Source organism: Maniola hyperantus, chromosome 24, assembly GCF_902806685.2.
Source record: "Maniola hyperantus chromosome 24, iAphHyp1.2, whole genome shotgun sequence".
Classification (NCBI taxonomy): domain Eukaryota; kingdom Metazoa; phylum Arthropoda; class Insecta; order Lepidoptera; family Nymphalidae; genus Maniola; species Maniola hyperantus.
Window position 1 is genome coordinate 6680967 of NC_048559.1, and position 14912 is coordinate 6695878.

Sequence of the window (14912 nt, forward strand, 5' to 3'; positions counted from 1 at the left end):
ACTCGCATTTTAAATATCAGTATGGACTAGCTTATGCTCGCGACTTCGTCCGCGTGGACTTCCCAAATTCCAAACCCCTATTTCACCCCCTAAGGGGTTGAATTTTCAAAAATACTTTCTTAGCGGTTGTTTACGTCATAATAGCTATCTGCATGCCAAATTTCAGATCGATCCGTCCAGTCAGTCAGTCAGTCACCTTTTCCTTTGATAAATTTAGACTTACGAGATATTTACGGGATTAGAAACCGAAACTTACGCGGATGAAGTCGCGGACAGTATCTAGTCAATGGTGAACTAAGCCCTTTGGAGTTCATTAGGTAGGTACTTGAGGCCCCCTTCATATTTAGTTTATTCTAACCTAACTTACCATACTTAGAACTGAAACTCAATTTTTTTTTCATCAAACCCATACGTGTGGGCGGTGTGGGGTATCTATGGAGCAACGGATCAACGTGATTTTTTGCATGGAGATATATAGTTAAAGACCTGGAAAGTGACATAAGCTACTTTTTATCCTGGAAAGTCAAAGAGTTCCTACAGGATTTTAAAAAACCTGATTCTACGCGGACGAAGTCGCGGGCATTATCTAGTACCTAATTAATAAGTAATTAGGTACAACATGTAGCCATATTATATTGATTTATTGTTGATATAAAATTGTTATTGATAGGTACCTAGCCTACCTACCTAATTAATAAAAAAATGGTAATTTACGACCCGAATAATCTATATACATATATAAAAGCGAAATAGCACTCACTCACTCACTGACTGACTGACTGACTGACAGAGGGTAGGAAACTCGTTTCTTGTGTATAAATTCTAAATTCAAAATAAATAAATTATTATAAATCACGAAATCTCAGGAACTATTAAGCCTACATTTGAAAGGTAGGTTCTTCTTTCTAGGACGTAGGAGTTAGCTAAGAAACGGTCGTCGTCGTCCCCCCCCCCCCCCCCCCCCCCCCTAAGGGAGTTGTCAACATCAAAGTTAGCAGACAGACATTCCGAAATTATAATATTAGTATGGATAGTAGGATGGATATGGATTACTATTTTACTCTTTTATTATTATCTGCTAGATGAGGCCCGCGTGTGTTAAGATTTTTAATACATTCCGTGAAAACTATTTTGATTTTTTGGAATAAAAAGTAGCCTTCTCTTCTCTGGGATGCAAGCTATCTCGAAACAAAATTCCGTCAAAATTGGTCTGGTGAATGGGCTGTGAAAAGGTAACAGACTTACAGACACATTTTTGCATTAATATTAGTAGGTACCTATGGATGAATAAACTGTGTGTTGGTGCCATGTTAACACTGCATTTCCGACGGCCGACCTCGAAGCTCTTATAAAAAATAAGCCAAGTGCGAGTCGGAATCGCACATGAAGGGTTCCGTACGATTTTGAAAATTTTATTATTTTTGTAATAGCGGCGATAGAAATAAACGTTCTATGACTCTACCTATTACGGTTCACGAGATACAGCCCATGGACAGACACACGGACGGGCGGACGAACAGGAGGAGGCTCAGTAATAGGGTCCCATTGGCACTCTTCGGGTACGGAACCCTAAAAAGCGTCTTACGCGATAAAGATTAAAATCACTGCATAAAGTAGGTACCTACTTAAAAACTTATTTAATTTTTTTAACTCATCTTTAATGTCGAGACGGCGCGGTGGCACTAAATCGCATAAAACTAATTTAAAAGAATATTTTTCAACTCATCTTCAATGTTGTCGGTGGCTCTTATACTAGTATTTCTGTCGTGCGGTATATTGGCGTGGCGGCGGAGAAACAGGAATAAAGATGAGCCCCCACCTCTCCCGGGCGCGTTGCCACTGATTGGACACATTCACCTGTTTCTTAGAAACAGTTCACGTAAGCATTTGACTTTAAACCTAAGGACAATTATTACTAATCTAGCACACGTTGAATTCAGCTGCAATCTATTTATATGTACTGATAAAAAAACTTAACGATTTCTGTATATTTAAATATATTTATTTAGAAAATTGTAATCGGTGGAAACATTTAATTATGGATAGAGATAAAGCATAACCCAGTAGGTATTTAATAAATTGTAGGTAAACGCGATAGATTAAAGACGTATTTTATACATTTCCAAAGCAAGCCCGGTATTCCATCGAAATCGTAGGTACCTATACTACAATATCGGATTTTACAGATTGCCGGTGATAAATTAAAGTATTAATTTTAAACCATCTGCAATATAATTTACTTGGATATTTCGCATCTCATATATTTTCATCCATACCACATACTAATCTAATACCTATGCGAAAATACGTCTAACTGTCTGCTAGCTTTTTACGGCCTATACCTACTACGTTCAACCGATTTTCGACTGCCGAGATAGCTTGCTGGACAGTGGGAACATAGTCATAATATAAGCTACTTTTGAGGGTTCCATACCTCAAAAGGAAAAACGGAACCCTTATAGGATCACTTTGTTGTCTGTCTGTCTGTCTGTCGGTCTGTCAAGAAACCTATAGGGTACTTCCCGTTGACCTAGAATCATGAAATTTATGGCAGGTAGGTAGGTCTTATAGAAGACATAAGGGGAACAATCTGAAAATAGTGAATTTGTGGTTATATCTATATATATAAAAGGAAAAGGTGACTGACTGACTGACTGACTGACTGACTGATCTATCAACGCACAGCTCAAACTACTGGACGGATCGGGCTGAAATTTGGCATGCAGATAGCTATTATGACGTAGGCATCCGCTAAGGATTTTTGAAAATTCTACTCCTAAGGGGGTGAAATAGGGGTTTGAAATTTTGTAGTCCACGCGGACGAAGTCGCGAGCATAAGCTAGTCACACAATAAAAATTAAATTGGGTCATGAACTAAAAATTAGTATTTTCAATTTTCGAAGGAAAATAACTATACCTATCAAGTGGTATCATATGAAAGGGTTTCACCTGTGCATTCTAAAACAGATTTTATTTTTATGCATCATAGTTTTGAATTATCGTGCAAAGTGACGAAAAAATACGAGTGTAGTACGGAACCCTCATTGCGCGAGCCTGACTCGCACTTGGTCGGTTTTCATTATTAGTAGTAAAAACCCAAATCCACGCTGAGCAAGTTGAAGGGCATCATCTTAATAATTTTCAAATTGCTTTATTAATTTTAGTTTTTTTGTTCAAAAGAAAACACTGTGCGCCCACATAATAGTCTGTGTAGTGTTGTAGTAGGTGTCAGCTAAGAAACGGTATCGAAAAATTCCCCCCTAAGGGTGTGAAAGGGTGAGTCGAAGGTTGTATGAAAGTCCTATGTTTTTGAAGTTAGAAAAATCGACATTTAGGTTATTCTATAAAATTTCAAGTAAATCCATGGTGGACGAAAAAGTTGCGAGCCAAAATGCTTTATTTCCTGGACTACATCGTACGGAACCCTCTCCACGCGAGTTCAACTCGCACTTGACCGGTTATTTATGCAGTCGGCTTGCACTACAAATGCTGGCTATCTTGATACTTGTTTTATTCTGTGTCGACATTAACTACTTAATAATTTTGGCTTGTTTGTATACGTAACGACCTATTACGCAATTTTCTCAAGGCCTATAATACGAAGTTAACTTGAACTAACAGTCGGTGTTTTAAAATACACTTGGAGAGTCTACATTTTAGTTAACGATGTTTATTTATTTACTTTTGTTTATTATTTTTACATTAATTAGTTTTTATTTGCGTTATGTGAACGTGCGGTTGAATAAATTAATACCGACCATACCCAATGCTTTGTCTGTTTTCGAAATTGGATTATATAATATCGATATGCGAGGTAAGCGATGTTTTTCTATTAAAAGGCAACCTATAGTCGAATTTTTAATTAAACAACACGTTTTGACATTAGCTAATGTCAAATCTTGAAATAATGATACCATATTTAAGATGATAGTGATGTATGTGGTTCAGTTGTGTCATGTGAATGAGTCAATGAACCAGTTCCTGCTTCTCTATTTTACATTAAGCTCACTCAAGCAGAGTAAAAAGGAACCATTATAAAACTAGTAAATAATTACTAAAATAAAATAAATATATATCTACACATATTATACAAATAAGATTTGCATAATAGTGCTTTAATAAAAAGTTTTAGGATATGATTTACGTAAATATAAGTATGTTTTATTGAGTAATATTTTTGAGTATTAAGAGAGATTAATATTAGGTATTGAGTAGAGGCGGTCTTAGATGTTACTAAACAATTTACAGCAGGTTATTGAGTTTTTTTTTAAATTTTATACCAATAATTCAATTGAAACATTGACTCACAATGTTAGACGCCTTTCTAAAGTTACCCGTAGCTAATGATTCTTTTTGCCCCAGCACTATTTATTTTCCATAAAAATCTGATAGCACTGGAAACATCTAAAATTGTTGTCTAATTAAAAATTCGACTATAGGTCATGTTTTGAAGCATGTTTGAAGGTGTAGTGACACCTTTAAGTCTGTATACACCGCGCCAGTTTAGATTTTTATTTATTTTTATGCATCATAGTTTGTGAATTATCGTGCAAAATGTCGAAAAAATACGACTTTAGTACGGAACCCTCATTGCGCGAGCCTGACTCGCACTTGGTCGGTTTTTTTAACAGAGATACCGAGCAAACGAGCAGGCGGGTCACCTGATGTTAAATGATTACCGCCGCCCATGAATATTTGCAGCACCAGAGGAACGATGCGTTGCCGGCCTTTTTAGGAATTTGTTGGTCCGCCCCTTGAATAACCCCATGTTGTAATCTAGTGGGAACACCGCCGATGGGAATTGGTTCCACAGTTTGTATGTGCGTGGAAAGAAGGATCTGGCACAGCGAACGACCATGCCATGTGTAATATTGGTATGGATTAGTACTGAAACCAGGTAAGCAATCCTATCTAAGGGCCTATGTATCGTGCGTTACATAAAAATGACTCTTTCCTTTTACAGAAATATTCAAGAAAATCACGCACATGGGTGAATGGACAAATAACAATGGTGGTGTCACTAAATTCACCTTTGGACCGATCGTAGTGTATGGTAATTTATTTTCAACATGGTTTTTTATCAAAAAAATCTTCTACCTACTTGCGCTTATATTCCACTAGATGATCCCCGCGACTTCATAAGCGTGGATGCGTGTAGGGTTGCTAGATCGCCATACCTAATAGCCGGACAGACCAGCCAGTTTGGCCGGACATTTAGGTAGAAAGGCCGGACACCCTACATTATTGAGGATTTTGTGTCTTAGTATAAGACACAAAATTGTATGTAAAATCAAGATTTTTTTATTATTGTTATAAATCTTGTTTGTCAGGCGGCACTGCCGCCTACGGGAGCGACCAACAGTCGACTCGCCTGCGCTCGGCCACGCTCGTTTGCGAAATGTAAAAAGCCGGACACGCAATCAAAAAGCCTACCTATGTCCGGCTTTATCCGGACGCCTGGCAACCCTAGATGCGCGGATAAGTTTTTTATCTGTGAAGGAACTCTTAGATTTTCTGTGACAAATTTAACCTTAGGTCTGTATGTCCATCTCCAAGCAGAAAGCTATCTCTAAGACTGAGATTTATACAATGCATTTTGACTTTGCTTAGACTTAAGACACTTTTAAAATGAGACAGCGTTATAGCGTTGTGGCATTAACCTGTCTCGTTTTAACTGAAACTTAAGCCTGAGCAAACTTGTCACTTGCAGGCGTCGAGTGTTAGTACATTTGACACAGGGAGCCCTAAAGTAGCCCTATTTTTCTTTGATTTTACGTCACCATAGCCTATTAGTTGACATAATTCGTCGATTCAGGATCAAACCGAGAATTCCCGCACTCTAGTTCACTGTCTCAGCCTAAAAATCTCTCTTCTCTATCCATACTAATATTATAAATGCGAAAGTGTGTCTGTCTGTCTGCTAGCGTTTCACGACCCAACAGTTTAACCGATTTCGACGAAATTTGGTACAGAGTTAGCTTACATTCCGGGGAAGGACTTTGCTGAGACTTAAGATACTGTTAAAAGGAGGCATAAACCTGTCTCGTTTTCGCAGAAACTTAAGTCTGAGCAAAGTCAAAGTATGATTTATATTAAGACTAAGATAAAAATTATTTATGTTCTAGTAATATCCTCGGCGCCGGATATGTCAACAGTTTTTACCCGATGCCTGGACAAGATGTTCATATACGACCTGATAAGACCTTACGTTGGTGCTGAATTGATTGCCGCTAGTGGTAAGGTGCTTTCCATTTCTTTATAACCGACTTCCAAAAAGGAGGTGGTTCTCAATTCGTCGGAATCTTTTTTTTATGTACGTTCCCCGATTACTCGAAGAAGCCTGGACCCATTTTGAAAATTCTTTTTTTATTTGAAAGGTATACTACTTTCAAGGTGGTCCCATATAAATAGTATGTATGTAATTGCGGATGACGAGTCCTGGGTTCGATTCCCGGGTCGAACCAAAAATAGGTACAGTAGCCGGCAGGAAATATTGTACATCCTTTAGAAAGAGGTTTCGGCTTCGTAGAGCGTTGTTTTTGTCGCTCATACCTATGTGACATTTTGTTGGTCTCAACTCTCAATGACAGAGACAACGCTCTACGAAACCGCTATCTCTTTCTAAAGTACTTATTGGGTTTTTCCGTTCAAAAATTCTCAATACTAACCCAGAGTTAGGGAGTTGGCGGTGTTCCACCCCCATGCCTCGGAGAGCACGTAAAGCCGTCGGTCCTGCGCCTTATATCTCTCCAGGCGTGTCGGATTTCCGGAAATCCGAATCTGGAGTGAGGGAATAGAGAGTGCACCTGTGTTTACGCACACACTTGTTCACTATAATATCAATAGTAATAGTTTCACGAACATTAAACGGCCAAGCCATACTTTTTTACCTAAATGTAGGGTTTGTAGAATCAGTGCTTATAAGTACAGTTATTTGTTATTTATTGTTATAAATGTGATACAGTCAAGAGCTATATACTTTGACTTAGGACAAGTCCCATGGGCAGCACAAATCGAAGCTCAGCTAGGAGCTTGGCTCTACTAAAGATCTCATAACTTTTTAACAAGGAAAGCGTTATGAACTTGTGAGTCTTGGCAACCAAATTTACATGAAATGTTTTTGGTGGGATTATTATTATTACAGTACCGGTTTGGAAACGAAACAGAAGAATATTAGACGCAGCGTTCAAACCACACGTGTTGGATGGTTACATCAATTTGTTCAACCATCAAGCTGCGCGTCTCACCGAAACCATGGCTAACCACGTGGATACAGAAATGGACTTTACCAACATAATAACACGAAATCTTTTGGAAACTGTGAGCCGTGAGTGACTGCCATCTAGATCAACCCATCGCTGGCTCACTGCAGAACACATAGTCTACCACGCTGGCCATGTGCGGATTGGTAGACTTCACACACCTTTGACAACATTATGGGGAACTCTCAGGCATGCAGGTTTCCTCACGATGTTTTCCTTCACCGTTAAAGCAAGTGATATTTAATTAATTAAAACGCACATAACTCCGAAAAGTTAGAGGTGCGTACCCGGGATCGAATCCCCGACCTCCGATTAGAAGGCGGACGTCCTAACCGGCTATCACAGGTAATTTATTTTTTAGCTATTTTAAATTATATAAAAGGAAAAGGTGACTGACTGACTGACTGACTAACAAACCTCAGCTCAAACTACTCAACGGATCGGGCTGAAATTTGGCATGCAGATAGCTATTATGACGTAGGCATCCGCTAAGAAAGGATTTTTGAAAATTCAACCCCTAAGGGGGTGAAATAGGGGTTTGAAATTTGTGTTGTCCACGCGGACGAAGTCGCGAGCATAAGCTAGTTCAATAAATGTTTGTATTTTTGTAGAAACTGCGATGGGTATGAAGATTGATGGTGAAGACCTCATCACCGACAGTTACTCGAAAGCCGTGGATAAGGTGATGGAAACCATCACCGACCGGTTTAGATACCCTTGGAACATATTGGACTTTGTGTTCAATAACCTCAGCACCTTGAAGAAGGAACAAGACGAAGCGCTAAAGATAATTTGGAGTTTATCTGATCAGGTAATAGATAACTTTATACAACGTTAGTTTTAGCTTAACGCAAAAACCAAAACACGTGTCGTATATTTTCACATAAAGAATACGTGTACAAAATTTCAAAAATATTTAATGAAAATTTACGAAGTTATAAGCTTTTTGTGTTGAGTCGTGTCATCGCAAAAACATGGTCACCATAAGCGAGCGGCTGTGAGTGAAATAGAGGCGTTCTCGCTTGCACGGCTCGAATCAGCTGGTGCATGCGGTCATTCAACTAGGTGTCTAAACTTGCAGGATTTTAAAATATTTTTGGTCAAAATATAACACGTTGTAAGAATGATTACAATCGATTCTGTTACCGATTCTGAACAAACTACTTTCAGGTTTTGCGTATATTAAATCTAACGTTGTATACAGAGTGAACCAGAACGCTGGCAAAAACGAAAACAGGTGATAGTAGGTACTCATGATTACTGATATTATGATACCACAAAAAATATACAAAAATCCTATAATTTTGTAAAAGTTTACGATATATTGCAAATAAAACATCGAACTGACGCTAGAGGTCAACGAAAGTTGCGTAAGTAGGCCACTCGGAGTCAATGCCTTCATAGGTGCGTATTGACCGGAGTTTTGCGCGCTGTACATTGCGGGTTTGAAAAATACTAAATCACTAAAACTGCAAAATGAGGCAAATGGGTATTGAATTGTGTTTAGATAGTATAACAATAACGCTAAGTTTTTGCTTGCGTTCTGGTTACAGTCTGTATACTCTATCAACGGAAAGAAGTTACGATAACGCTTTCTAAGTCACGTAGTCCCATACAAATGACAGAGCAAAAAATCTCAGTGAGTGTTAACCATTTTGAGTCACTGACCAAACACAAACGAAACTATGTTTGAAAACATTTTGTAGGTACCTAATTGGTTGGTTACTCAAAATGGTTAACGCCCACTGAGATGATTGGCTGACACTGGGGATTATAATTATTATTTTTTAAATTTACAGATGGTTAAACACAAGAAGGAAGAAATTTTAGACAAACATAATCATAGACAGGACTACCAAAAGAAAGGTTAAAATAATAATTGCTCATCGATGTAATTAGTAACTAAAACGTCCAAATAATCTTTTGACTTGATTTTTTTTAAATTCCAGGAGTAAAGTTCCAGAGTTCACTGGAAATACTTCTAGAGAATACAATGAATGTAGAAAACGACAATATGTTAACCGATTTACAACTAAGACAAATTGTGGATAATCTCATGCTGGCGGGCTTTGACACGACCGCGCCTACCATTTTGCTTGCTTTGGTTTGTATTGGCAGCTATCCAAGCGTCCAAGAGAAAGTTTATAATGAGTGAGTTGTTCAAACATCACGTTCTAGACCTAAAGAAGTTAGTATAGTGCTCTATATATAGTATATCTCTGTTACGTAATCCCATACAAGCGACAGAGACAAAAATCTCAGTGGGTGCTAACTATTTTGAGACACCAACCAAACACAAACGAAACTATGTTTTCTGTACTACTCGATTATAGAACCTATGTTATCAAAAAACATTCGAAATTCAGTTTGAAAAAATAGTTTCGTTTGTGATTGGCACGTGATTGGTTGGTGTCTCAAAACTGTTAACACCCAGTGAGTTTTTGCCTTTATCATTTGTATAGGATTACGTAACAGAGAGAGCCCTGTACAAACTTCTCTCCGTGGATATGGTATAGTAAGGTGGTTTTTGTTTTTGCCAGTTGTGGTTTTTGTCAGTTTTTGCTCAAGGTGTCAGCAAAAACTGCTCATAATCGGGTGAATTGTTCGAATTTTTTCCACCAGAATAATAAATGTACTTGGTAAAGAAGCAAGACCTATCCTGAAGGAAGATTTGCCAAAACTGCCATACTTGGAAGCGGTGATGAAGGAAACGTTAAGGCTGTACCCTTCTGGGACGGTAGTAGCTCGGACTACCACTACAGAGGTACAATTAGGTAAGGTGGTAAAGATGTTCTATTGCTAATTTCACGAAAGAGCCTCAATATCTCAACCGGTAAAGGAGTGGACTGAAAACCGAAAGGTCGACGGTTCAAACCCCGTCCGTTGCACTATTGTCGTACCTACTCCTAGCACAAGCCTGACGCTTAGTTGGAGTGGAAACGGGAATATTAGTCATTTAACATGGCCAATATCCATAAATATTATAAATGCGTGTCTGTCTGTCTGTCAGCTTTTCACGGCTCAACCATTCAACCGGTTTTGACGAAATTTGGTACAGAGATAGCCTTCATCGCGGGGAAGGACATAGGCTACTTTTTATCCCGGAAAATTGCAAAGTTCCCACACGATTGTTAAAAAGCTAAATCCACGCGGATGATGTCGCGGGCATCAGCTAGTTCTTTATATATATAAAAAATCTTTATTGAACCACAAACACAAATAACATGTAGAGGCAGTGGTCCGACCGCCGCCCGCCGGCGAGAAAACGACTAACTATCGGCGGTTTTCTCTCAAGAAACGCACAATAAATGTAGATACATTCCGTGTAAGCGAATGAATGAATGAATGAATGAATGAATGAATTATTTATTCAATAAAATGCAGGTACAATAGGTTGAAACAATGTCTGATGAGCCTTATACATTTTACCGTAACTGGTGTTTGAATATAATAATATAACCTTAAATTAAAAACATGAAAATAAGTAGGAATTAAAATACAAGTTATACATAGATTTCAACCAATCAAAACAAAATATTAGTAATGAATAAAATGTCAACATAATAGAAGTCCAAAATAATTATTGTTAATAACTTAAAATATCCTTAATCCGTTACATAGTCCTTAATGTCGTATTAATTCTTATGTATTAATATTTTGTAAAGTCTATTTTTAACACTGTCAAAGGCTTCTCTCTTAGATCGTCAGGTAATTTATTGAATAATGCGATTGCCATACAGTACACACTCTTTGAGTATACCGTTAGTTTTTGTGAAGGTATGCAAATTTTTTTTTTTCGGTAAGTTCTTAAGTTCGCGTTATTGTTATGGACAGGGAATATGTCACTGTGTTTTGATGAGATGCATATATCAAAGTTGCTCTGACTGTTGACACTGCCGGCGACGACTCGCTTTACTAGTTTTGCCGCTGAGCGACGAGCTTTCAAAAATAAACTCGCTCAGCGATATTCGTTCAGACGTGTGCAGGGTCTGGTATATAGTGTGTTATCTATGCACAGGACTGAGCGACCGCAGGCGAATGGCGCGAGTAATCGCTCGTCGCACTTGCAAATTCGCTTATAGCCCGGCGACAAAACTATCGTTACTACACACTCGCTTCCCGCTGATCGCCAACTCGTTTAAGTTTCTAGTTCTACTCGTTTCTCGTTCATCGTCGGCGGTCGGACCACTGCCTAAGCAGGAATTTATTTTTGACATAGTCATCATCCCATTTGCTTGCATATGTGCAGCAGTGGCGTGCACAGGTTTGAAGCTAGGGTAGGCATTAGTTAGCTAGGAACCTGTTTATTGGCAGGTCATTATGAAAAATATGCATTGAGCTATTACAACTGGGGTAAGCAGTGCATTTATGCCTCTATGACGTGCACGCCCCTGATATGTAGGTACTCTGTGGCATTCAAATTTCTTGGTTCTCTTATCACTTTAATCCACGCCTCTTAGTTCAGTTCCCTATCCATACTGATATTATAAACGCGAAAGTGTATCTGTCTGTTTGTCCGTCCGTCTGTCTGTCTGTCTGCTAGCTTTTCACGGCCCATCCGTTCAATCGATTTACAGAAATAGCTTGCATCCCGGGGAAGAACATAGGCTACTTTTTATCATAGAAAATCAAAGAGTTCCCACGGGATTTAGAAAAACCTAAATCCACGCAGACGAAGTCGTGGGCATCATCTAGTAAAAAATATTTCAGAAAACTTCACAATACCTGCGGGGTGTCATGTAATGGGTCACATCTGGGCGCTGAACCGGAACAAGGAATACTGGGGTCCAGATGCAGATGAGTTCAGACCAGAACGCTGGCTGGATGATGCTGTGCCTACTCATCCAGCTGCTTTCGCGACATTCTCACCTGGAAGAAGGAATTGTATCGGTGAGCCTAGCCTATAATAGAAGTAATGTCTAGTTTACTAGGACCGCGGTGCCGTCAATTAGCGGCTGCAATATACCGTCAAATGACGTCACTGATTATCTATTGAAAACAGCGTGGTTTCCTAGAGAGCTCCTTGTGACACCGTAATGATAACGGTATCTTTAGTGAAACCATCACAATATGGTGGTCGCTATCATACAAAACTAAAGCTTTGGCTACTGACTCGTGGGGTGTGACGTCATTCGTCACTTCTGGGCGCTGAACCGGAACAAGGAGTATTGGGGCCCAGATGCTGATGAGTTCAGACCAGAACGCTGGCTGGATGATGCTGTGCCTACTCATCCAGCAGCTTTCGCGACATTCTCACCTGGAAGAAGGAATTGTATCGGTGAGCCTAGCCTATAGTAAAAGTAATCTCTAGTTTACTAGGACCGCGGTGCCGTCAAATAGCGGCTGCAATATACCGTCAAATGACGTCACTGATTATCTATTGAAAACAGCGTGGTTTCCTAGAGAGCTCCTTGTGACACCGTAATGATAACGGTATCTTTAATGAAACCATCACATGGTAGTTGCTATCCTACAAAACTAAAGCTTTGGCTACTGACTCATGGGGTGTGACGTTATTCGTCACATCTGGGCGCTGAACCGGAACAAGGAGTATTGGGGCCCAGGTGCTGATGCGTTCAGACCAGAACGCTGGCTGGATGATGCTGTGCCTACTCATCCAGCTGCTTTCGCGACATTCTCACCTGGAAGAAGGAATTGTATCGGTGAGCCTAGCCTATAGTAAAAGTAATCTCTAGTTTACTAGGACCGCGGTGCCGTCAAATAGCGGCTGCAATATACCGTCAAATGACGTCACTGTTTATCTATTGAAAACAGCGTGGTTTCCTAGAGAGCTCCTTTTGACACCGTAATGATAACGGTATCTTTAGTGAAACCGTCACATGGTGGTCGCTATCCTACAAAACTAAAGCGTGACAATTGTCACAAGTTGACGAATCACTGAGCTTTCATTTTTTTCATCATCATCCCGTCATTACACTCTCCCGCACCGCTCCACTACTGCAGAAACCTCCTTAGTTAAGTATGTGTATCTAATGACTTGTGCTTGTAATTTACTAGGACAGCGCAGCGGCTGCAATATACCGTCAAATGACGGCACAGAAGAATTGAAACTTTTGAAAATAACCCGAACCCTACCTTACTATTCAGACTCGCACTTTACCAATTGTTTCTGTTTACAGGTAAATCCTATGTAATGACGCTGATGAAGATCACCTTAGCTCACGTCATCAGGAAGTTCCACATCACGGCTGACGACACGAAGCTGGAGCTGGAGTTTGTGATACTGCTCAAATCTGCGGCCGGCCATTCCATTCAACTGAAACTGAGAAATGATAAATACAGATGAAAATATAATAATTAGCGGCGATTTTTATTTTGTAACTAGCTGCCCTAGCGAACTTCGTTCCGCCTAACGGTCAATTCAAATTTTTAAATTTCTCTCTCCTTAAGAACCATCCTCGTACTTCAAGGAATATTATAAAAAAAGAATTAGCGAAATCGGTTCAGCGGTTCTCGAGATTTGCGATCAGCAACACATTTAGTGATCCATTTTTATATTATAGACTAGCTACCCCGGCGAACTTCGTACCGCCTTCAGTCGATTCTTTTTCAGGATTTTTTTTTAATTTTTATGGTTCCGTACCTCAAAAGGAAAAACGGAACCCTTATAAGATCACTTTGTTGTCTGTCTGTCTGTTTGTGTGTCTGTCTGTTTTTTTGTGTGATCTAACCCTAAATCACGGTTTTCAGATTTTTCCCCAAATGTCAGCTATAAGATCTACCTACCTGCCAAATTTCATGATTCTAGGTCAACGGGAAGTACCCTGTAGGTTTCTTGACTGACAGACAGACAACAAAGTGATCCTATAAGGGTTCCGTTTTTCCTTTCAAGGTACGGAACCCTAAAAAAGACAATTTACCTACATAGTCATTAAGAGACACATTATAACATATTTTATGACTGTGTAAATTAATTATTGTTATTGTAAACAAACAACTATTCACAGAGTCTTAAAAACATAGTTAAAATCATGTTAAAACATAATATTGTTTTTAGGACTGTAAAAATTATAATTTTCATAGTCCTAAGCAATTGGGCCGATTCTCTTGTACACTTGTCTCTGAGCTAAACTAAATTAACAGGTCTAAATCTAGTGCTATCCTTTTCCGCGAGCAACATTATGAAAGGGATAGCAATAGATTTAGACGTGCCATTTTAGTTTAGTTCAGAGATTGTGTACAATGGAATCAGCCACACTATGTGTGTAAATGATTATATTGTGTGTGGAAAAATACTTACCTAGATTACTTAGTAACTTAATGTTACTTTTTTGGGAGTGTTCGAATGTAAAATTTTTTTGCATAGGCAAAAAGAAATACTTCATTTTCCTTCACTGTTAAAGCAAAGAAAAAGGCGTGCCGGGATCGAACCCCGGACTCACCGAATAGGAGACCGACGACGTCTTAACCCAGAGGCAGATTATTCCTAAAGCAAACTAGGTACGTACTCGGCCTAGGGGCGCGAGGTTAGGAAGGGGCGCGTGCGATCCTGTAGAGTTCCATTACGGCTTACGTAATTATCCCTACGAGTGACCGAAACTGCCTCTTCTTCAATATTGTAAAGTGTCATGACGTGCTGCTCTTCACATAAATAGTAGGTACCAATAATCACCAACAACCAGCTATGCA

The 14912-nt window shown here is 39.2% G+C and overlaps 1 protein-coding gene and 1 long non-coding RNA gene across 2 annotated transcripts in view; one reads left to right on the top strand and one right to left on the bottom strand.

Moving 5' to 3' along the window:
• The first annotated feature begins 787 nt into the window (after positions 1-787).
• Positions 788-12169, top strand: LOC138404016 (cytochrome P450 4V2-like). The gene is made up of 9 exons (XM_069506749.1): positions 788-891; positions 4964-5053; positions 6126-6236; positions 7145-7327; positions 7874-8073; positions 9062-9128; positions 9212-9413; positions 9885-10036; positions 11973-12169. The coding sequence occupies exons 2-9, from the start codon at positions 4987-4989 to the stop codon at positions 12167-12169; spliced, it is 1179 nt and encodes a 392-aa protein (XP_069362850.1). The 5' UTR covers positions 788-891; positions 4964-4986.
• Positions 12170-12764: 595 nt separating this feature from the next.
• Positions 12765-14912, bottom strand: part of LOC138404063 (uncharacterized) — a 33928-nt gene continuing 31780 nt past the window's right edge. Inside the window, exons 2-3 of the long non-coding RNA XR_011238166.1 lie at positions 13437-13545; positions 12765-12904 (exon numbers count right to left, since the gene is read on the bottom strand). This is a non-coding gene — a long non-coding RNA (uncharacterized lncRNA). The remainder of the gene's footprint in view (positions 12905-13436; positions 13546-14912) is intronic.